The sequence below is a fragment of the Nerophis ophidion genome, linkage group LG11 (genome assembly GCF_033978795.1).
Source record: "Nerophis ophidion isolate RoL-2023_Sa linkage group LG11, RoL_Noph_v1.0, whole genome shotgun sequence".
Taxonomy (NCBI): Eukaryota; Metazoa; Chordata; class Actinopteri; order Syngnathiformes; family Syngnathidae; genus Nerophis; species Nerophis ophidion.
The window spans coordinates 27095333-27120020 of NC_084621.1; the positions used below are offsets into that span (position 1 = coordinate 27095333).

General features: G+C 37.6%; 2 protein-coding genes and 1 long non-coding RNA gene across 3 annotated transcripts in view; 2 read left to right on the forward strand and 1 right to left on the reverse strand.

The window, feature by feature from the left end:
* LOC133561870 (uncharacterized) overlaps positions 1-8275 on the forward strand; it is a 36597-nt gene extending 28322 nt beyond the window's left edge. The window contains exon 3 of the long non-coding RNA XR_009808786.1: positions 1426-8275. This is a non-coding gene — a long non-coding RNA (uncharacterized LOC133561870). The remainder of the gene's footprint in view (positions 1-1425) is intronic.
* The window catches only part of col28a1b (collagen, type XXVIII, alpha 1b), a 52103-nt gene extending 39814 nt beyond the window's left edge, over positions 1-12289 (reverse strand). Inside the window, exons 1-3 of the mRNA XM_061915484.1 lie at positions 12140-12289; positions 8727-8875; positions 922-1487 (exon numbers count right to left, since the gene is read on the reverse strand). Of these exons, the coding sequence (XP_061771468.1) occupies positions 922-1487; positions 8727-8874 (714 nt within the window). The 5' untranslated portion in view covers position 8875; positions 12140-12289. The remainder of the gene's footprint in view (positions 1-921; positions 1488-8726; positions 8876-12139) is intronic.
* Positions 12290-14271: 1982 nt separating this feature from the next.
* mios (missing oocyte, meiosis regulator, homolog (Drosophila)) overlaps positions 14272-24688 on the forward strand; it is a 49331-nt gene continuing 38914 nt past the window's right edge. The window contains exons 1-2 of the mRNA XM_061915486.1: positions 14272-14384; positions 23153-24019. Of these exons, the coding sequence (XP_061771470.1) occupies positions 23201-24019 (819 nt within the window). The 5' untranslated portion in view covers positions 14272-14384; positions 23153-23200. The remainder of the gene's footprint in view (positions 14385-23152; positions 24020-24688) is intronic.

A 24688-nucleotide genomic window follows, 5' to 3' on the forward strand; every position in this document is an offset into this window, starting at 1 on the left:
GGTGGGCCAATGTTGTAGTGGTCTACGTTAATAGCATGGTATGTCAGGTTAAATGGTTTGGCGGGCCACTAAAAATGGCGTGCTGGTCCACTTCAAATGGTGTGGCGGGCCACGATAAACTTTGTGGTGGTCCACATTAAATTGCGTGGTATGTCAGGTTAAATGGTTTGGCGGGCCACTAAAAATGGCGTGCTGGTCCACTTCAAATGGTGTGGCGGTCCACTATAAACTTTGTGGTGGTCCACATTAAATCGCGTGGTATGCCGTGTTAAATGGTTTGGCGGGCCACTAAAAATGACAAGCTGGGCCACAATAAATGGCATGTTGGTCCACTTTAAATGGTGTGGCGGGCCACAATAAATGTTGTAGTGGTCAACGCTGGGCCACTTTAAATGGTGTGGTGGGCCAATGTTGTAGTGGTCCACATGAAATAGCATGGTATGCCATGTTAAATGGTTTGGTGGGCCACAAAAACGGCGTGCTGGTCCAATTTAAATGGCGTGGCGGGCCACAATAAACTTTGTAGTGTTCCACATTACAGTAAATAGCGTGGGATGCCATGTTAAATGGTTTGGCGGGCCACAAAAAATGACATGCTGGGCCACAATAAATGGCCTGCTGGTCCACTTTAAATGGTGTGGCGGGCCACGATAAATGTTGTAGTGGTCCACATTAAATAGCATGGTGTGCCACATGGGGTGGTATTCCACTTTAAATAACTTGGTATCCCACGTTGAATGGTGTGGTGGCTCAATTTAAATATTCTGGCAGGCCACTATAATGGTGTGGCAGGCCATATCTGGACCGGGGCCCTTGTGTTTTACACCTGTGCTCCAAAGTGAATATTAGCGTCAGCTAGCTCATTGGCTTGTATTGATGACGCGTTAGTGTCATGTGCGGACACTAGAGGGCGGTGCTCACCATCTCTTTGAGCAGTTTCTGCTCCAGTTGAGGGTCCAGAAGACTCTGAACAAACTGCTGAGCGGGCGCGCTGGCGATGGCCCGCAGTTTGGCTCCGTTCTGATTCTGCTTGGCGATATCTGACAGACCCACGGCGAAGATCTTGATCCCGTGACTCTTAGCCTCTGCTGCGGCCGCAATCACGTTTGGGTTCCGCGGGTGGTCCACCCCGTCGGTCATCAGCACGGCCACCCTGACGCTGTCGGCCGGCGTCTCGCGCACCAGCAGCTGCGTGGCGTTGGCGATGGCGTAGGTGGTGTAGGTGCCGTGTCCGATGTAGTTCATAACGCTGACCGGGCCGTGGAAGGAGTCCAGGTTTTTCCAGGCCGAGAAACTGTGCTCCACCGACACGGTGCTGCTGTACTGGAGGGCGGCCATTCGCACGTTCAGCGTCCATCCGTCCACCTGCAGCATGGACAGGCGAGTGCTGAAGCTCAACACGAATCCCTTCTGCTTCTCAAACAGGAAGATCTTGGCACTCTCCGAGCTGTCCAGGATGAAGACCACCTCCAGGGAGCAGGTGGAAGCTGCCAGACAGGAAGGGGAGAGAAGCTGAGGAAAGCATGCAACGCCTGCAGACCCAAGGACTGTAAAAGTTTGAAATTTTTTCATACGATCAGATCACACTAATGGCATTAATGCGCCATCTGATGGACTTGGAGGGTCACTAACCCTAGTTGATCCTAATGTAAGTGGACTGTAACAGCCAAAAAACTTCTACACCAGTGGTCCTTTAAACTTTTTCCACCAAGTACCACCAAAGAAAAAACTCTCCAAGTACCACCATAATGACCAACATTAAAATACAGTAGCGCAGTAGGCCTAAGTATTCATTAAAGGCCTACTGAAACCCACTACTACCCACCACGCAGTCTGATAGTTTATATATCAATGATGAAATCTTGACATTGCAACACATGCCAATACGGCCTTTTTAGTTTACTAAATTGCAATTTTAAATTTCGCGCGAAGTATCCTGTTGAAAACGTCGGTATGATGACGCGTGCGCGTGACGTCTTGGATTGCCAGCCCGATCCAAGCTATAAGTAGTCTGCTTTAATCGCATAATTACACAGTATTCTGGACATCTGTGTTGCTGAATCTTTTGCAAGTTGTTCAATTAATAATGGAGAAGTCAAAGAAGAAAGACGTAGGTGGGAAGCGGTGTATTGCGGCTGCCTTTAGCACCACAAACACAGCCGGGGTTTCCTTGTTTACATTCCCGAAGGTGAAGCTTTACTATGGAATAGAGCGGTCAAACGAACATGGTTCCCGACCACATGTCAACCGGCAGGTTTCGGTGAGAAAATTGTGGTAATAAGTCGGCTCTTACCGTAGACATGAGCGGAGCTTGCGTCCTCCTGCAGCTGCGGACTCTCTTACCTCCTTCCACCGGAGACACTGGCGGTCACCACACCTGTGGCCACACCGCTCCGACTTTCAGGTACTAATTAATCTCACTAAAACACTAGTAACACAATAAGCAGATAAGGGATTTTCCAGAATTATCCTAGTAAATGTATCTAATAACATCTGAATCGCTCTCACTGCCCTGCCCTTTTTTTCTCTCTAGTCCTTAACTCTCACTATCCTCATCCACTAATCTTTCATCCTCGCTCAAATTAATGGGGAAATTGTCACTTTCTTGGTTTGAATCGCTCTATCTGCTGGTGGCCATGATTGTAAACAATGTGAGGATGTGAGGAGCCCTACAGCCAGTTACATCACGCGCACATCGTCTGCTACTTCCGGTAAAGATAAGGCTTTTTTATTAGCGACCAAAAGTTGCAAACTTTATCGTTGATGTTCTCTACTAAATCCTTTCAGCAAAAATATGGCAATATCGCCAAATGATCAAGTATGACACATAGAATGGACCTGCTACCCCCGTTTAAATAAGAAAATCTCATTTCATTAGGCCTTTAATGCGGTTTCAAACTGCTATCTTTTTTCCCCACAACGCCATCTGATGGACTTGGAGGGTCACTAACCCCAGTTGATCCTAATGTAAGTGGACTGTAAGAGGCAGAAATCTTCTACACCAGTGGTCCTTTAAACTTTTCCACCTAGTACCACCTCAGAAAAAACTCTCCAAGTACCACCATAATGACCAATATTAAAATACAGTAGCGCAGTAGACCTAAGTATTCATTAAATTCACTCATTAACTTACTCAGTGGCCTAGTGGTTAAAGCAGGGGTAGGGACTATGGCTCTCGAGCCAGATGTGGCTCTTTTGATGACTGCATCTGGCTCTCAGATAAATCTTAGCTGATGTTGCTTAAGACGATAAGTAATTAATAATTCCGCTGGTAATCACAGTGTTAAAGGGGAACATTATCACAATTTCAGAAGTGTTAAAACCAATAAAAATCAGTTCCCAGTGGCTTATTTTATTTTTCGAAGTTTTTTTCCAAAATTTTACCTATCATGGAATATCCCGAAAAAAGGCTTTAAAGTGCCTGATTTTCGCTATCTGTGAAGCCACTGTCCATTTTCCTGTGACGTCATCCAGTGATGCCGATACAAACAACATAGCGGATAGCACAGCAAGATATAGCGACATTAGCTCAGATTCAGACACGGATTTCAGCGGCTTAAGCGATTCAACAGATTACGCATGTATTGAAACGGATGGTTGGAGTATGGAGGCAGATAGCGAAAACGAAATTGAAGAAGAAACTGAAGCTATTGAGCGAAGAGTTATTGACGCTATTCGGCGATCACCTTCTAACCAACGATTGAGTGTTGCAGGGTATCCATAGATCTCTGTGCCATGTCTGCCTTAGCATTGCCGGTAAAATGTGCAGACCAAACGATCTGGACATTCGCATCTTGTGACACTGGAGCAACTTAAATCCGTCGATTGGTAACTGTTTGTTTGGCATTAAATGTGGGTGTAGGGAAAGGCTGGATGCAAATATAGCTACAAATGTCCATACAGCTTGCCTAAATAACGTTAGCACTGATTAGCTGGCAGTCATGCCGTGACCAAATATGTCTGATTAGCACATAAGTCAATAACATCAACAAAACTCACCTTTGTAATTTCGTTGACTTTATCGTTGGAAATGCATCTGCAGGTTATCCATACATCTCTGTGCCATATCTGCCTTAGCATCGCAGGTAAAATGTGCAGACCAAACGATCGGGACTTTCGCATCTTGTGACACAGGAGCAACTTAAATCCGTCGATTGGTAAGTGTTTGTTTGGAAATTAAAAGTGGGTGTACATTAAATTTGTGGCATTAAATTTGTATGTACAAATGTACATACAGCTAGCCTAAATAGCATGTTAGCATCGATTAGCATGCAGTGCTAATCGATGCACACTCCACGTAAGTCAACTTGAATCCGTCCCTGATCGTGTTGTTACACCCTCCGACAACACACCGGCGAGGCATGATGTCTCCAAGGTACGGAAAACAGTCGCAAAAACGGAAAATAACAGAGCTGATTTGACTTTGTGTTTGTAATGTGTTTGAGAAAATGGTGGATTGACTACCTATGTGACGTCACGTTGTGATGTCATCGCTCCGAGTGCGAATAATAGAAATGCGTTTAATTCGCCAAAATTCACCCATATAGAGTTCGGAAATCGGTTTAAAAAATATATGGTCTTTTTTCTGCAACATCAAGGTACAGATTGACGATTACATAGGTTTGGTGATAATGTTCCCCTTTAAAAATAACGTTACAAATATAAAACATTGTCATGCATTTGAATCCATCCATACGTGTCTATTGCACCTGTTAAATAAGTCGCATTAATGGTCAAAAGTACTTTATTTATTATTGGTTAGCTTCAGAATAACTATGTTATTAAAAAGAATAAGAGATGCACGGATTTAGTTGTTGTAATCAGGGAAAGTCCATATAAAAGAGGAGGCGTAGAATTCTCTTGTCAGAGCGTGGGACGACACTGTACAAGGGTACAGGTCTACGGGTTTCTCCTTATGGAGCTAAATTGAATCCAGTCTCTGTTTAATTCCTTGCTTCTTGTCTGTTTAATAGACGTCATCTGTGTTGTAACCTGACAGTTGTATTCAGTGTTAAAAATATTATACGGCTCTCATGAAAATACATTTGAAAATATTTGGCTTTTATGGCTCTCTCAGCCAAAAAGGTTCTTGACCCCTGGGTCAAAGTGCCCGCCCTGAGATCGGTAGGTTGTGAGTTCAAACCCCGGCCGAGTCATACCAAAAACTATAAAAATGGGACCCATTACCTCCCTGCTTGGCACTCGGCATCAAGGGTTGGAATTGGGGGTTAAATCACCCAAAATGATACCCGGGCATGGCACCGCTGCTGCCCACTGCTCCCCTCACCTCCCAGGGGGTGAACAAGGGGATGGGTCGAATGCAGAGGAGAAATTTCACCACACCTAGTGTGTGTGTGACGATCATCAGTACTTTAACTTAAACTTAACTTAAAACAAGGCAGAGGATTTATTTAACAAGTATATTGAATATTTTCAGCCACTGTAACATTGCACAGTTTGAACAGTAACACTGGGTTTAAAAAGTATAGGAAAATAAAACACTGTTTGTACATTTGCGGCCTAAAGCTCATTTTTAAACAGCCCGTTTAAATATATATATATTTTTTTTAAATATTTACAAATTGGAATAAAAGAGGAAACAGGTGTAATGTAATGTGGTGCAAGCTTACTATTGCAAATAATTTTTGCTTGAACAAATAATGAATCAAAATCAATTTTGTCATGAATTATTGACAGAGTTAAGGCTCCAAATATGTTTTGGGGAAAATATTGCATATTTTTTGTTTTTGCCATGAAAAAAAATGGGGTTTCCTTGGGGGGAAAAAAGGACATAAAGCATAATAAGATTAAAAAAAAAAAAATAAAAAAAAAACTAGCTGCCATGAAAGCTTTTTTTTTATGTAAAATTGGCGTTGCTGAAAAAAATAATAAAAATTATAAGTGACAGATACATCTGTAGTTTATCTCGAGATTTAAACATTGAAAGTAAAAAATAATACATAATATATGTTACAAATTACTTATTTTTAACACTTTTATGCGTGGAGGCCCCTTTGGATCCTTGAGATTTTTTGTTTAAACGCTCATTGTTCAAAAAATAATAATGACTCAAAATCAATGTGGTCATGAATTATTGACCTAGTTAAGGCTCCAAATATGTTTTGGGGAAAATATTGCATATTTTGTGTTTTTGCCATTAAAAAAAAGGGTTTTCTTTGGGGAAAAAAAGAGGGCATAAAACATCCAACCATCCATTTTCTACCACTTATTCCCTTTTGGGGTGGCGGGGGGCGCTGGTGCCTATCTCAGCTACAATTGGGCAGAAGGCGGGTTACATCCTGGACAAGTCGCCACTTCATCGCAGGGCCAACACAGATAGACAGACAACATTCACACTCACATAATAATATAAACAAAACAACAAGCTGCCATGCAAGCTTTTTTTTTTTTATGTAAAAGTGGTGTTGCTCAAAAAATAATAAAACTTATAAGTGACGGATATATCTGTAGTTTATCTAGAGATTTAAGCAGTGAAAGTAAAAAAATGATATATGATATTTGTTATAAATTACTTATTTTTAACACTTATGCGTGGGGGCCTTTGGATCCTCCAGATTCATTGTTTAAACACTCATTGTTGAAAAAATAATAATGAATCAAAATCAATTATTGACAATTATTAACATGAAAAGATAATAAAAAAACAACTTTATGGCAGCGGATATATCTGAAGTTGATCTATAAATATTTAAATTTTGAAAGTACAAAAAAAAGTATAAAATATGATTATTTTGAACAATTTAATGACTGAGACCCTTTCAACAATTACCAAACAGAGGGGAGCCTTAATGGTTTTGAAAATGAGAAATATTAAAAAATGTTCAGAGTGCGGCCCTCAGTGGAAAATGTTTGGACACCCCTGATGTAGGGGTACACTGCTCTAGTCTTTAAAAGGGAACTGCATTTTTTTATTTTTTTATTTACAATCATTACGAGAGACAAGAATGCACATCTTTTTTTTTCTTTAGGATTTTAAAGATGATTAAAAAAAACGCTTGAAAGATCCGGCTAGGTGTAGTCACTGATGTGGCCTTCAAAGCCCTCTAAAACAACTTCAAAACCCTCCAACAATTTATGTACACACTGCAAATCTATATATAACGTAGTGACAGACACCATATTTTGGTCATTTTAATCATTTCTAATTTCTTCTGTGCATTGTTTTCTCTTTCCACAGCAGCGCACTTATGAATTCTGGCAACAAATGTGTGCTCCTACTTCCGGAAACAAACATGAGTGTGTTTTTTTATGGCAGACTTTGTAGCAAACAACAACGTTCATTATCTTTGGACAAGTGAGGATTCACAACCTCATATTTCTGAAGCTGAAAATACAGAGGATGAACTGCTGCTTCTTAGGAAGAGTGAGACATAGGAACAGACGAATGCCGATAGAGTGAGGTCGACGTGACTTGAAGCTGCAAAATGTAGAACCTGAAGCCAAGCTATTTCGACATAAATGGAGTGCTTACCCATATAAACCGGAAAAAAAACTGTCCATCGAGTAAGTCGCACTTTATACTGATCATGATATATGCAGCGAATCATGCATGTTTTTACAACTACAGTACATACGCTGTCTGTCTGGCTGTGTACAGAGAAAACGTGAAAAAAAAAAAAGGAAAACCTTTTGTCTTTTTGTTTCTTATAGGGTTGATACGGTATACCGATATTAGTATAGTACCGCGATACTATTAATTATATCCGATACTATACCGCCTCTGAAAAGTAACGGTCCGCCACACAAGTAGGTTAATAATTCATTTTCTACCACTTGTCCTTAATACTTTTGACGAAATAATAGAATGTAAAATGACACAATATGTTACTGCATACGTCAGCAGCTAAATTAGGAGCCTTTGTTTACTTACTACTAAAAGACAAGTTGTCTTGTATGTTCACTATTTTATTTAAGGACGGACTTGCAATAAGAAATATATGTTTATTATACAGTAAGATTTTTTTGTTAAAATAAAGCCAAGAATGCAATTTTATTTTATTTAGAAAATAACTGAAAAGTATTGAAATAATTTTGGTACAGGGACAATACTGGTCTCTTATAATGATTGTGAACGATAGGTAAAATGCTGAGAAAAAAAAATGCAGTTCCCCTTTAATTAAACTCTGTTTAAGACCAGTTGACCTGCCGCTTCTCTTTTTTGACCCCCCCTATCAGGCGGCCACGGATCATCTCTGGAGGGGTACCAATCCGGAGAATGCGCTAGCTGCTCAAAGCCCTGACCGCATGTATGTAGACCACATGGAAGAAGACCTGTGTTCGGTCCTCATTTGATGTTCAACTCATTTTTGCTTTGGTGTCAAAGTGTGCTGACTTTAAGATGTAAAGCCAAATAGGGTTTTAAAACACTCTCAGTAAGAAGTGAAGTGAATTATGTTTACATTGCGCTTTTCTCAAGTGACTCAAAGCGCTTTACATAGTGAAAACCCAATATCTAAGTTCCATCTAAAGCAGTGTGGGTGGCACTGGGAGCAGGTGGGTAAAGTGTCTTGCCCAAAGACACAACGGCAGTGACGAGGATGGCGGAAGAGGGGATCGAACCTGGAACCCTCAAGTTGCTGGCACGGTCACTCTACCAACCGAGCTACTGTATACCGCCCCTGTACACCGCTGAAAATACCCTAATTAAACATACTATTAATTGATGCACTTCCTGCATGGAGCGCACAGGCGTGAAGAATAATTACCATTCCCTCCGTCGTTTGGCAGCCTGTAGTTGGTCCTGTGTCCGTTTCTTCTCTGGCCTGTGGTCCCGTGCATGAGAGCCGGCAGCAGCAGGATTAGGAGGATCCACTGTGTTGCCCTCGAATTTTCCGTCCCGTGCAATACTTCCATCCTACAACAGATACACACGTTTATGCTCAAATGCACAGGAGGTGTATGCAGCTGACCTGACCACACCCAAAAAATGGAGCATACATACAGTGGGGCAAAAAAGTATTTAGTCAGCCACCGATTGTGCAAGTTCTCCCACTTAAAATGATGACAGAGGTCTGTAATTTTCATCATAGGTACATTTCAACTGTGAGAGACAGAATGTGAAAAAAAATCCAGGAATTCATATTGTAGGAATTTTAAACAATTTATTTGTAAATTATGGTGGAAAATAAGTATTTGGTCAACCATTCAAAGCTCTCATTGATGGAAGGAGGTTTTGGCTCAAAATCTCACGATACATGGCCCCATTCATTTTTTCCTTAACACGGATCAATCGTCCTGTCGCCTTAGCGGAAAACCGCCCCAAAGCATGATGTTTCCACCCCCATGCTTCACAGTAGGTGTGGTGTTCTTGGGATGCAACTCAGTATTCTTCTTCCTCCAAACACGACGAGTTGAGTTTATACCAAAATGGATGCATGGATGATACAGCAGAGGGTTGGGAGAATGTCATGTGGTCAGATGAAACCAAAATAGAACTTTTTGGTATAAACTCAACTCGTTGTGTTTGGAGGAAGAAGAATACTGAGTTGCATCCCAAGAACACCATACCTACTGTGAAGCATGGGGGTGGAAACATCATGCTTTGGGGCTGTTTTTCTGCTAAGGGGACAGGACGATTGATCCGTGTTAAGGAAAGAATGAATGGGGCCATGTATCGTGAGATTTTGATCCAAAACCTCCTTCCATCAGTGAGAGCTTTGAATGGTTGACCAAATACTTTTTTTCCACCATAATTTACAAATTGTTGAAAATTCGTACAATGTAAATTCCTGGATTTTTTTTCTACATTCTGTCTTTCACAGTTGAAGTGTACCTATGATGAAAATTACAGATCTCTGTCATCATTTTAAGTGGGAGAACTTGCACAATCGGGGGCTAACTAAATACTTTTTTGCCCCACTATATTTTAATTTATCATATGTTACTTGGCAATGATGCACTGTTTTACAAAACTGAAACCAGTAAAGTTGGCATGTTGTGTAAAACGTAAATAAAAACAGAATACAATTATTTGCTAACCCTTTTCAACCTATATTCAATTGAATAGACTGCAAAGAAAAGATACAAAAATGGAAAACTTTATTTTTTTCAAATATTAGCTCATTTGGAATTTGAAGCATGCAACAGGGTTAAAAAAATCTGGCACAAGTGGCAAATAAGACTGAGAAAGTTGAAGAATGCTCATCAAACACTTATTTGGAACATTCCAATAGTAAACAGGCTAATTGGGAACAGGTGGGTGCCATGATTGGGTATAAAAGCAGCTTCCATGTAATGCTCAGTCATTCCCAAACGAGGACGGGGCGAGGGTAAACACTTTGTGAACAAATGCGTGAGCAAATTGTCCAACAGTTTAAGAACAACATATCTCAACAAGCTATTGCAAGGAATTTAGGGATTTCACCATCTACGGTCCGTAATATCATCAAACGGTTCAGAGAATCTGGATAAATCTGTTAGAATAAGTTTATCGAAGTTATCACAAAAACTTAGTATTATGAGTTCCCAGCGAGAAGACCAAAATGGGGAGGGGGGTCGGGTTGGCAAAATTAAGGTGTTCTGTTTCTTTCATGTGTTGTAATCAACAGAAAGATATTGTCTGACCCAAGAACTACAAAAGCGAAGAGGAAGCAGGACCATACTCCCTTCCAGGCGACTTATTTCTGAACACTTTTACGAACCTCTTCTTTGAACTGTTTTACGACCTTTTCTGTGAACTGTTTACGACCCTGTCCCTTTGGAAGCAGCTGTTGACATTTGGTCAGAGAATGTCCAAATAAAGGAGGAGGCGTATAATGTTTTGCCAGAATGTGCTGGAGACTGTACAAGAGTACACACCAGACATTTCTCCTCAAATTGAGCCAAATTTAATTATGTCTCTGTTTGATTCGTTGCTTCTTGTCCTGTTTAATAGATGTCATCAGTGTTTGAACCTGACAAAATCACTGCACGTTAGCGATGATATAACGGACCTTCGATCCCTCAGGCGCTACTGCATCAAAAAGTGACATCAGTGTGTAAAGGATATCACCACATGGGCCCAGGAACACTTTAGAAAACCACTGTCATTAAATACAGTTTGTCGCTACATCTGTAAGTGCAAGTTAAAACTCGACTATGCAAAGCCAAAGCCATTTATCAACAACAACCAGAAACGCAGCCGGGTTCGCTGGGGACGAGTTCATCTAAGATGGACTGATGCAAAGTGGAAAAGTGTTCTGTGGTCTGACGAATCCACATTTCAAATTGTTTTCGTAAACCGTGGATGTCGTGTCGTCCGGAACAATGAGAAAAAGAACCATCCAGATTGTTATAGTCGCAAAGTTCGAAAGCCAGCCTCTGTGATGGTATGGGGGTGCATTTGTGCCCAAACCATGGGTAACTGACACATCTGTGAAGGCACCATTAATGCTGAAAGGTACATACAGGTTTTGGAGCAACATATGTTGCCATCTAAGCAACGTTACCATGGACGCCCCTGCTTATTTCAGTAACACAATCCCAAGCCACGTGTTACAACAGCGTGGCTTAATAGTAAAAGAGTGCGGGTACTAGACTGGCCTGCCTGTAGTCCAAACCTGTCTTCCTTTGAAAATGTGTGGTGCATTATGAAGCCTAAAATACCACAACAGAGACCCCAAACTGTTAAACAACTTAAGCTGTACATCAAGCAAGAATGGGAAATAATTCCACCTGAAAAGCTTCCAAAATGAGTCTCCTCAAGTTCCCAAATGTTTACTGAGTGTTGTTAAAAGGAAAGGCCATGTAACACAGTGGTAAAAATGCCTCTGTGCCAACATTTTTGCAATGTGTTGCTGCCATTAAATTCTAAGTTTAAGATTATTTGCAAAAAAAAAAATAGGTTCCTCAGTTCTAAAATGAAATATATTGTCTTTACAATCTAATCAATTGAATATAAATTTAAAAGGATTTTCAAATAATTGTATTCTGTTTTCATTTACGAATTACACAACATGCCAACTTCACTGGTTTTTGGGTTTTGTACATACATGCATGCATGCATATAAAAATGTCAATATATTATAAAAATAAAAAAAAATGTGGTTGTAGAAAGAGGGTTCGGAAGTTCCACAATATCTGTCATGTCAGCATAATTCACCCAAAAGAGCAGACAGCTGTAAGTAAATGTTCTATTTACCCAGATTGTCATTTGGCCAAGGCCTCCTTCTTGTATTCCAGTCACCTGTGGTTGTCTGGGGGCATCCCGCCTGCAGGGCTCGCCTTGTAAAGAAGGGTCAGACTCTCTGACAACTTTGGTTGAAGCTGATGTGCACGGGTTTGTGTACGCGTGTACGTGTGTGTGTGCCAGGGAGGGAGGGGCCATCACTGATTTATCGCTTATTTCCACCATAAAAATGTATCACAATGCTCCAAGTGTCGTATTTTCCTTTAACCCAAGTGTTATTTTGGTTCTCTTACTGTGTTTGCAGCTGCTGCACATTGGATGTTGTACATGAAAAAAAATAATCCCCCAATAGAGAGTTTATTTTTCCACTCTCGCCCCCTGATGTGGAAAACAGCATACTGTAGTTGTACTCCTATGTAAAACACAAATAAAATCTTTTTTGAAGCAGGGTTTCTAGTACTACTTTAAATTAAAATTAGTATTATATATATATATGTATATATATATATATATACATATATGTACTATATATATATATATATATATATATATATATATAATGTGTGTGCATGTGTGTGTATATATATATATATATGTATATGTGTGTGTGTGTGTGTGTGTATGTATATATATGTATATATATATATACTGGTATGTATGTATATATAAATGTATGTATATATATTTATGTATGTATGTATGTATGTATATATACATATATGTATATATATGTATGCGTATATGTATGTGAATATATTTATATATGGGTATATATATGTATGTATGTATGTACTGTATATATGTATGTATGTATATATATATATGTATATATGTATGCGTATATGTATGTGTATATATATATATACATATATATATGTATGTATATATACATATATGTATATATATAATGTATGTATGTGTATATGTACGTGAATATATTTATATATGTGTATGTATGTATATATACATGTATATATATGTATGTATGTATATATGTGTATATATGTTTGTATATATATATGTATGTGTATATATATATATATATATATATACATATACATATATATATATATGTATGTATGTATGTATATATATGTGTATATATGCAGTGCCTCACGTGCCATCATGGAAAGAAAAAAAATGTTAAAAGAAAAACAATTAATTAAATTGTCATATGTATTTAGTGATTATACTTTATAAAGTTATTTCCCATTTAACTTCACCAGTTTTAGATAATTTTTATTCAGAATCGCTGAATTTTCTCATTCGCCGTTCAAATACTGAGAAAAGACTTGCGGTGAGTCAGCAGCCAGTTTAGCCTCCCCATGGATTGCGCAAAGTTCTATTTTGGTTTCATATGACCACAATAAATTCTCCCAATCCTCTGCGGTATCATGCATGTATCCATTTTGGTATAAACTCAACTGGTTGTGTTTGGAGGAAGACGAAGACTGAGTTGCATCCCAACAACACCATACATACTGTGATGCATGGGGGTAGAAACATCATGCTTTGGGGCTGTTTTTCTGCTAAGAGGACAGGACGATTGATCCGTGTTAAGGAAAGAATGAATGGGGCCATGTATTGTGAGATTTTGAGCCAGAACCTCCTTCCATCAGTGAGAGCTTTGAATGGTTGACCAAGTACTTATTTTCCACCATAATTTACAAATAAATTCTTTAAAAATTCCTACAATGTGAATTCTTGGATTTTTTTTTACATTCTGTCATAATTTTTACAACTCTGTCATTTTAAGTGGGAGAACGTGCACAATCGGTGGCTGACTAAATACTTTTTTGCCCCACTGTAGATGTATATACATATAGATATATGTATATATGTATGTATATATATACATGCATATATGTATATATATACACACACACACACACACACACACACATATATATATATATATATATATATATATATATATATATATATATATATATATATATATATATATGTATATATATATATATATATATACATATATATATGTACATATATATATTTATACTATTTACATTGTATTTTAAACAAAAACTATTACAGGTACATATTTTGTTTAATTACCATATACATACTCTACTCTTAATCAGTTATTGATTTTGCGACAGTGGCCTCTTGTGGCTTAGCCGCCGCAATAGGCGGAACGTTCTTGATTATGGTAACGTCGACGTTTGTTTCCGGACACGTTTTCGTGTTGCACAATAACAAGGAGAGTGAAGCTGGAAACTTTCGCCGCCCAAAATGTGTATGTCGATTTTAATCTTTCTCGCTTTTTGTTCGCGTCATAATTAAAGCGTCGTGTATCATAATTAACCTACGGTAGTTGGAGTCTGCCCCCTCCATCGCTAACTAACACAGCGGCAATGAAAAGGCAGTTTTAAACTCGCCCTTCACTCACGTTAGCATTATTAGCTTAGTGAAGATAGCTTGTCAACAAAACTCCAATTTGACGTTTTAAGTCATCTTTTACGTTTACGAATGCGGTTTGCATGTACGCTTAAATCAACTTTGACGTTCAGTTATGCACTTGGGCGCAACTTACTTACATCACATTTAGCAAACCTAATCACTGTTATCAAAGTATATGTGTGTCACACCAAACTAAGGAATTTTAATCATGTCATTTGATGAAATATATGCTCAATATAGTGCAGCTGTAATGTAATCACTTATATTGAGTTGTATTTAAAGTATTGTGGTTACCTTCAGTTCCGTTCAGTTTATTTGGAACATGCTGTAATGCAGGGGTCACCAACTTTTTTGAAACCAAGAGCTACTTCTTGAGTACTGATTAATGCAAAGGGCTACCAGTTTGATACACACTTAAATAAATTGCCAGAAATAGCCAATTTGCTCAATTTACCTTAAATAAATAAATAAATATATATATACACATAAAAATAGGTATTTCTTTCTGTCATTCCGTCGTACATTTTTTTTCCTTTTACGGAAGGTTTTTTGTAGAGAATAAATGATGAAAAAAAACACTTAATTGAACGGTTTAAAAGAGGAGAAAAAAGGAAAAAAATGAAAATAACATTTTGAAACATAGTTTTTTTTCAATTTCGACTCTTTAAAATTCAAAATTCAACCGAAAAAAAGAGGAGAAAAACTAGCTAATTCGAATCTTTTTGAAAAAAATTAAAAAAAGAATTAAAGGAACATCTTTAGTGATTTTTCCTGATTAAGATTAATTTTAGAATTTTGATGACATGTTTTTAAATAGGTTAAAATCCAATCTGCACTTTGTTAGAATAAATAACAAATTGGACCAAGCTATATTTCTAACAAAGACAAATCCTTATTTCTTCTAGATTTTCCAGAACAAATTTTTAAAAGAAGTTCAAAAGACTTTGAAATAAGATTTAAATTAGATTCTACAGATTCTCTAGATTTGCCAGAATATTTTTATTTTATTTTAATCATAAGTTTGAAGAAATATTTCACAAATATTTTTCGTTGAAAAAACAGAAGCTAAAATGAAAAACTAAATCCAAATTTATTTATTATTCTTTACAATAAAAAAAGTAAATTTACTTGAACATTGATTTAAATTGTCAGGAAAGAAGAGGAAGGAATTTAAAAGGTATATGAGTTTAAAAATCCTAAAATATTTTTTTCTCTAAAATTGTCTTTCTGAAATTTATGAGAAGCAAACTATAAAAATAAATTATTTAAAAAAGTGAAGACAAAGTCTTTAAAATATTTTCTTGGATTTTCAAATTCTATAGGAGTTTTCTCTCTCAGAATTAAAAATGTCGAGCAAGGCGAGACCAGCTTGTTAGTAAATAAATACAATTTTAAAAATTAGAGGCAGCTCACTGGTAAGTGCTGCTATTTGAGCTATTTTTAGAACAGGCCAGCGGGCTACTCATCTGGTCCTTACGGGCTAACTGGTGCTCGCGGGCACCTCGTTGGTGACCCCAGCTGTAATGCTTCACACAATAACAGATGTTCCATTACAGCACGTCTGAAAAGGAGTAGGAAGAAGCAGAGCTGATTTAATCCTACCCCTTTTCATACCATAGCAATGTTATCCAATTTGCATGTTCTCTGTAACAGAACAGTGAACAAATAAATAAGAACAAACCCCGTTTCCATATGAGTTGTGAAATTGTGTTAGATGTAAATATAAATTGAATACAATGTTTTGCAAATCATTTTCAACCCATATTCAGTTGAATATGCTACAAAGACAACATATTTGATGTTCAAACTGATAAACATTTTTTTCGGAAAATAATCATTAAATTTAGAATTTGATGCCAGCAACACGTGACAAAGAAGTTGGCAAAGGTGGCATTAAATACTGATAAAGTTGAGGAATGCTCATCAAACACTTATTTGGAGCATCCCACAGGTGTGCAGGCTAATTTGCAACAGGTGGGTGCCATGATTGGGTATGGGGGTGCATTAGTGCCCAAGGCATGGGTAACTTACACATCTGTGAAGGCACCATTACTGCTGAAAGGTCCATACAGGTTTTGGAACAACATATGCTGCCATCTAAGCGCCGTCTTTTTCATGGACGCTTCTGCTTATTTCAGCAAGACAATGCCAAGCCACATTCAGCACGTGTTACAACAGCGTGGCTTCGTAAAAAAAAAGTGTTATAACTTTCCTGGCCCGCCTGCAGTCCAGACCTGTCTCCCATCGAAAATGCGTGGCGCATTATGAAGCGTAAAATACGACAGCGGAGACCCCGGACTGTTGAACGACTGAAGCTCTACATAAAACAAGAATGAAAAAGAATTCCACTTTCAAACCTTCAACAATTAGTTTCCCCAGTTCCCAAACGTTTATTGAGTGTTGTTAAACGAAAAGGTGATGTAACACAGTGGTGTACATGCCCTTTCCCAACTACTTTGGCACGTGTTGCAGCCATGAAATTTTAAGTTAATTATTATTTGCAAAAAAAATAAAGTTTATGAGTTTTAACATCAAATATCTTGTCTTTGTAGTGCATTCAATTGAATATGGAATATGGAGTTGAAAAGGATTTGCAAATTATTGTATTCCTTTTATATTTACATCTAACACAATTTCCCAACTCATATGGAAACGGGGTTTGTAATATACCATAAATACATAAATAATATTTGTCTCAATAAAAAAAGGGGGTGAAAAGGGTTCAAGATGTTCATCATAATTCTTCTGTGTACTTTTTGAACACTTGTAGTGAAGTGAATTATATTTATATAGCGCTTTTTCTCTTGTGACTCAAAGCGCTTTATATAGTGAAACCCAATATCTAAGTTACATTTAAACCAGTGTGGGTGGCACTGGGAGCAGGTGGGGGAAGTGTCTTGCCCAAGGACACAACAGCAGTGACTAGGATTGCGGAAGCGCGAATCGAACCTGGAACCCTCAGGTTGCTGGCACGGCCACTCTACCAATTGAACTATACCGCCCGCTAGCAGGTGGTATAATTTGTAGTTTGAACCGTCTCTTAAAATGAATCAGATTGGTGCTTTGTTTGATTTCTTTGGTTAATCCATTCCATAATTAAGGTTATAAGTGTTGTACGAGCATACAAAGGTTATAAATTAGATTTTCCTCTAAGGTTATATTTTTCCTCAGTTATAATGAAGACAACACATGATGTAAGTGTCTACATTAGCTTTATTAGCCTGCTATCAAAATGACTTTAAAAGTCTTATATAAGTGTTTTAATGAAGACAACACATGATGTAAGTGTCTATATTAGTTATATTAGCCTACTATCAAAATTACTTTAAAAGTCTTATATAAGTGTTATAATGAAGACAACACATGATGTGTCTATATTAGTTATATTCGCCTACTATCAAAATGACTTTAAAAGTCTTATATAAGTGTTATAGTGAAGACAACACATGATGTAAGTGTCTATATTAGTTATATTAGCCTACTATCAAAATGACTTTAAAAGTCTTAAATAAGTGTTATAATGAAGACAACACATGATGTGTCTATATTAGTTATATTCGCCTACTATCAAAATGACTTTAAAAGTCTTATATAAGTGTTATAGTGAAAACACATGATGTAAGTGTCTATATTAGTTATATTAGCCTACTATCAAAATGACTTTAAAAGTCTTATATAAGTGTTATAATAAAGACAACACATGATGTGTCTATATTAGTTATATTCGCCTACTATCAAAATGACTTTAAAAGTCTTATATAAGTGTTATAGTGAAGACAACACATGATGTAAGTGTCTATATTAGTTATATTAGCCTACTATCAAAATGACTTTAAAAGTCTTACATAAGTGACAAAATGAAGACAACACATGATGTAAGTGTCTATATTAGTTGTATTAGCCTACTATCAAAATGACTTTAAAAGTCTTATATAAGTGTTATAGTGAAGACAACACATGATGTAAGTGTCTATATTAGTTATATTAGCCTACTATCAAAATGACTTTAAAAGTCTTAAATAAGTGTTATAATGAAGACAACACATGATGTGTCTATATTAGTTATATTCGCCTACTATCAAAATGACTTTAAAAGTCTTATATAAGTGTTATAGTGAAGACAACACATGATGTCAGTGTCTATATTAGTTATATTAGCCTACTATCAAAATGACTTTAAAAGTCTTAAATAAGTGTTATAATGAAGACAACACATGATGTGTCTATATTAGTTATATTCGCCTACTATCAAAATGACTTTAAAAGTCTTATATAAGTGTTATAGTGAAAACACATGATGTAAGTGTCTATATTAGTTATATTAGCCTACTATCAAAATGACTTTAAAAGTCTTATATAAGTGTTATAATAAAGACAACACATGATGTGTCTATATTAGTTATATTCGCCTAATATCAAAATGACTTTAAAAGTCTTATATAAGTGTTATAGTGAAGACAACACATGATGTAAGTGTCTATATTAGTTATATTAGCCTACTATCAAAATGACTTTAAAAGTCTTAAATAAGTGTTATAATGAAGACAACACATGATGTGTCTATATTAGTTATATTCGCCTACTATCAAAATGACTTTAAAAGTCTTATATAAGTGTTATAGTGAAAACACATGATGTAAGTGTCTATATTAGTTATATTAGCCTACTATCCAAATGACTTTAAAAGTCTTATATAAGTGTTATAATAAAGACAACACATGATGTGTCTATATTAGTTATATTCGCCTACTATCAAAATGACTTTAAAAGTCTTATATAAGTGTTATAGTGAAGACAACACATGATGTAAGTGTCTATATTAGTTACATTAGCCTACTATCAAAATGACTTTAAAAGTCTTATATAAGTGACAAAATGAAGACAACACATGATGTGTCTATATTAGTTATATTAGCCTACTATCAAAATGACTTTAAAAGTCTTATATAAGTGTTTTAATGAAGACAACACATGATGTAAGTGTCCATTTTAGTTATATTCGCCTACTATCAAAATGACTTTAAAAGTCTCATATAAGTGTTATAGTGAAGACAACACATGATGTAAGTGTCTATATTAGTTAAATTAGCCTACTATCAAAATGACATTAAAAGTCTTATCAGAATCATATAAGTGTTATAATGAAGACAACACATGATGTAAGTGTTTATATTAGTTATATTAGCCTACTGTCAAAATGACTTTGAAAGTCTTAAATAAGTAACATAATGAAGACAACACATGATGTAAGTGTCTATATTAGTTATATTAGCCTACTATCAAAATGACTTTAAAAGTCTTATATAAGTGTTGTAATGAAGACAACACATGATGTAAGTGTCTATATTAGTTAAATTAGCCTACTATCAAAATGACATTAAAAGTCTTATCAGAATCATATAAGTGTTATAATGAAGACAACACATGATGTAAGTGTTTATATTAGTTATATTAGCCTACTGTCAAAATGACTTTAAAAGTCTTATATAAGTGTTATAATGAAGACAACACATAATGTGTCTATATTAGTTATATTGTCCTACTATCAAAATGACTTTAAAAGTCTTATATAAGTGTTATAGTGAAGACAACACATGATGTAAGTGTCTATTAGTTATATTAGCCTACTATCAAAATGACTTTAAAAGTCTTATATAAGTGACATAATGAAGACAACACATGATGTAAGTGTCCATATTAGTTATATTCGCCTACTATCAAAATGACTTTAAAAGTCTTATGTAAGTGTTATAAAGAAGTAAACACATGATGTGTCTATATTAGTTATATTCGCCTACTGTCAAAATGACTTTAAAAGTCTTATATAAGTAACATAATGAAGACAACACATGATGTAAGTGTCTATATTAGTTATATTAGCCTACTATCAAAATGACTTTAAAAGTCTTATATAAGTGTTGTAATGAAGACAACACATGATGTAAGTGTCTATATTAGTTAAATTAGCCTACTATCAAAATGACATTAAAAGTCTTATCACAATCATATAAGTGTTATAATGAAGACAACACATGATGTAAGTGTTTATATTAGTTATATTAGCTTACTGTCAAAATGTCTATGCGTCGCAGACTGACGCAAATTTTCGTTGACAGAAATGTGGAATTTAAATTTTTGTTCTACACATTTTTGCAACATTGGAAATCATTAGTAAAATGGAAGCTTCTCACAGAATGAGATAACTTCTGGAAATTACTGGCTGTTTGCAACTTTTCTTACCGTGACATTTTTCAAAGCAAAAAATATAACACCACCACCTTATGCTGGCTTATGTTACTGTTAGTGGTATAATAGAACACATTTGTTTGAAAATTGTCTATATTTCACAATTAAAAAAGTTTATGTAATAAAATTTTTTACCGTCCCAAATAAAATGATTGGTGTGTACTCACCCTGTCTCGTCAACACGAACGCGCAGGGAGCGCCTGCACACGTACAAAAATAGTCCAAGAGAAGCAGCAAACTTTTTGCAGTCATGTTGTTGTTGTGATAGAATACATATTCAATCAAAGCTAATGCGTGTGTATTTGTTACATGTATACGTTATGTACGAGAAGCTGTGTGGCGCCCTCTCTAGGCATTTGTGAAAATGTTGCAAACAGCCCTTTTAGCACTGCTTAAAACTCAGGAGAACAAATGGCAATCTCAATTAACACAATCATGTCATCCAATTTTTAACTGATGTCAATTTTTGTATTTTTTTATAGCTATACCACAAACAAACTTTCCCTTGAAGGACTCATGGTTAGCATAACAGTCGATATTACTTCCTCGCTCTTCAATGTCCGCCCGTCCGCCTGCCAGCCTCGCAGGCCAGGGCGAGTTGGCTCCACGTTCCTAGTTCATATCATCAGCTTGCTGGAGGAGCGATCGCAACGAAAGCAACGAAAACTGACTTCTTTAGGGTTAAATGTACTTATATGTTTCATTTCCTTACAAGAAAAAGTCCCTCACTAACTAATATTTCGACTAATACCATTGAAAGTTTTTATCGAAAGTAGGGCTGGGCGATATATCGATATACTCGATATATCGATATACTCAATATATCGCGGGTTTGTCTCTGTGTGATATAGAAAATGACTATATCGTGATATTCGAGTATACGTTTTCACACAGTTGCTTTTAGCTGCGGGCATTACACTACAGGCTCTTCTTGACACTTTCCTGTCTGTTCTTATCACAGACAGCTATTGCACCTTCTTACATACGTCACATACTGTCACGTCATACGTCACATACGTATACGCCCTCGCGGAACAGAGAGGTAGCAGCATGGGTAACGTTAGCTGTGATGCTAGCGGAGCCGTGCGAGTGGTACTATGAGAGAAAGAAGGTGCGAATCTGGTAACAAATGAAAGAAGAATTAATTCCCAAGAAAAATAGCAGGTGTTCATCGTCTGGCAGTGGTTTGGCTTCAAGTGGGAATATGTCGAAAAGACAACTGTAATTTGTCAAGTGTGGGGCAAAACCGTAGCTACAAAAAGTAGCAGTACTGCTAATATGTAGCATCATTTGAAAAGTCAAATGCTGTAGAATGAAGAGTGCTTACTCCGCATGTCAATATCTCCATTCAGTGCCACAAGAGGGATTAGTGCGTCTGCCTCACAATACGAAGGTCCTGCAGTCCTGGGTTCAATCCCAGGCTCGGGATCTTTCTGTGTGGAGTTTGCATGTTCTCCCCGTGAATGCGTGGGTTCCCTCCGGGTACTCCGGCTTCCTCCCACCTCCAAAGACATGCACCTGGGGATAGGTTGATTGGCAACACTAAATGGTCCCTAGTGTGTGAATGTGAGTGTGAATGTTGTCTGTCTATCTGTGTTGGCCCTGCGATGAGGTGGCAACTTGTCCAGGGTGTACCCCGCCTTCCGCCCGATTGTAGCTGAGATAGGCGCCAGCGACCCCAAAAAGGGAATAAGCGGTAGAAAATGGATGGATGGAATGGATAGTGGCGTTCTGTACAAAAAGTGCACTTTAATTTAGTGTTGTTTTGATGTCATCTTAGTGACATCATGCACAAAAGTGCTCTAATAGCCTGTTTTAAAATGTCTCTGACAAACTTGCACTTTCTGTTTTGGAAATGACATGAATGTTTGTGCCACTGCTTAATAACTGTTTAATAAATACAGTTTTGCTAAATTGACTTAGTTGTGATTTCCTTCTTTGCAAGAAAGTTTAAAATGAGCATTTATTAATGCAGTATGAAAAATGTAGACACATAGAATCATCATACTGGTGTGATTATATGTATCAAGTGTTAATTCAAGGCTAAGGCAAAATATCGAGATATATTTTGTGTATCGCGATATGGCTTGAAAATATCGAGATATTAAAAAAAAGGCCATATCGCCCAGCCCTAAATGAAACAAAATAAGACGAGGAAAAACGTGAGTGTCATAATAATGATCGAAATAATATTAAAACTCTTTCAAATGTGTGCGCGCGTAAATCGTGATCAACATTCTTAGCTGAATCGTGCAGCCCTAACTAATACTTCCGTGTCAACCAGAATGTATTAACAACTATAGTATGAGCTGCGTCACAAATCCATCTTTCATTGTCAGTGCACTTTTACTCCCGCAGGTTGGGGCTCGGTTGCAAAGTGGAGAACCCTCTAGTTGCTCCTGAGTCATGAGTGGCTCCAAGCCGGACATCCTGTGGTCCCCGCACCACCCGGACCGCTATGTCATCTGTGACTCAGAGCTGGGTCTGTACCGCATCGGACCAGCGGGAAGCTCCGAACTCAAGGCTGGTACTCTCCCTCTGTCGGATGAAACGGCTGCTACCTTGCTGGCCATTAACTCTGACACCCCCTACATGAAATGCTTGGCCTGGTACCCCAAGCAGGAGCCTGAATGCTTGCTCGCAGTGGGCCAAGCCAACGGCAGGGTGGTCCTCACCAGCCTGGGTCAGAGCCACAACTCTGCCTGCAAAGAGCTGGTGGGGAAAGAGTTCGTTCCCAAGCACGCCCGCCAGTGCAACACTCTTGCTTGGAACCCGGTGGACAGCAACCTCCTGGCAGCCGGCTTGGACAAACACAGGGCGGACTTCTCCGTCCTCATCTGGGACATAAGCAGCAAGTTCTCCTCAGAAGCCAGCGTAGTGGGCGAGAAGATCCGTCTCTCCTCCGTGGATTTGGACTTGAGCTCCGTCGTGACGAAGCCACTGTACGACCTGGGCCAAAACGACGCTTGTCTGTCGCTCTGCTGGCTCCTGCGTGACCCCAAGCTCTTGTTGGCTGGCATGCATCGCAACCTGGCCATTTTTGACCTGAGGAACACCAGCCAGAAGACCTTTGTCAACACCAAAGCCGTCCAGGGGGCCACTGTCGACCCCCATTTCCCAGACCGCGTGGCCTCCTTCTTTGAGGGCCAGGTGGCTATTTGGGATCTGAGGAAGTTTGAGAAGCCTGTGCTCACCCTGACCGAGCAGCCAAAGCCTCTGACCAAGGTATACTCAATTCTGATCTTGTTTTTTTAATATAAAAAAGAGATGAGCCGATTTTTCGGATTATAAATCGCTCCGGAGTATAAATCGCACTGGCCGAAAATGCATAATAAAGAAGGAAAAAAACATATATACGTCGCAATGGAGTATAAGTCACATTTTTGGGGTAAATTTATTTGATAAAATCCAACATCAAGAATAAACTTTTGAAAGGCAATTTAAAATGAATAAAGAATGGTGAACAACAGGCTGAATAAGTGTACGTTATATGACGCATAAATAAACAACTGAGAAGGTGCCTGGTATGTTAACCTAACATATTATGGTAAGAGTCATTCAAATAACTATAACATAATGAACATGCTATACGTTTACCTAACAATCTGTCACTCCTAATTGATAAATCCGATGAAATCTTCCTTGATGTCGCTTTTACACAACTGTGGCAACCCCAAAGGTAGACAATACGCCACTTCCTCTTTGGTACGTCGCTTACATCAGAGTCATCTTCATATGCAGTTCCAATTATTCCAGCTTTTCCGAATCCGAACAAAATGGTTTCGGTTGTCACCGAATATATAATGATTTGATATTTTACAGTAATGTCTTAATAATTTCACACATAAATCACTCCAGAATATAAATCGCACCCCCGGCCAAACTATGAAAAAA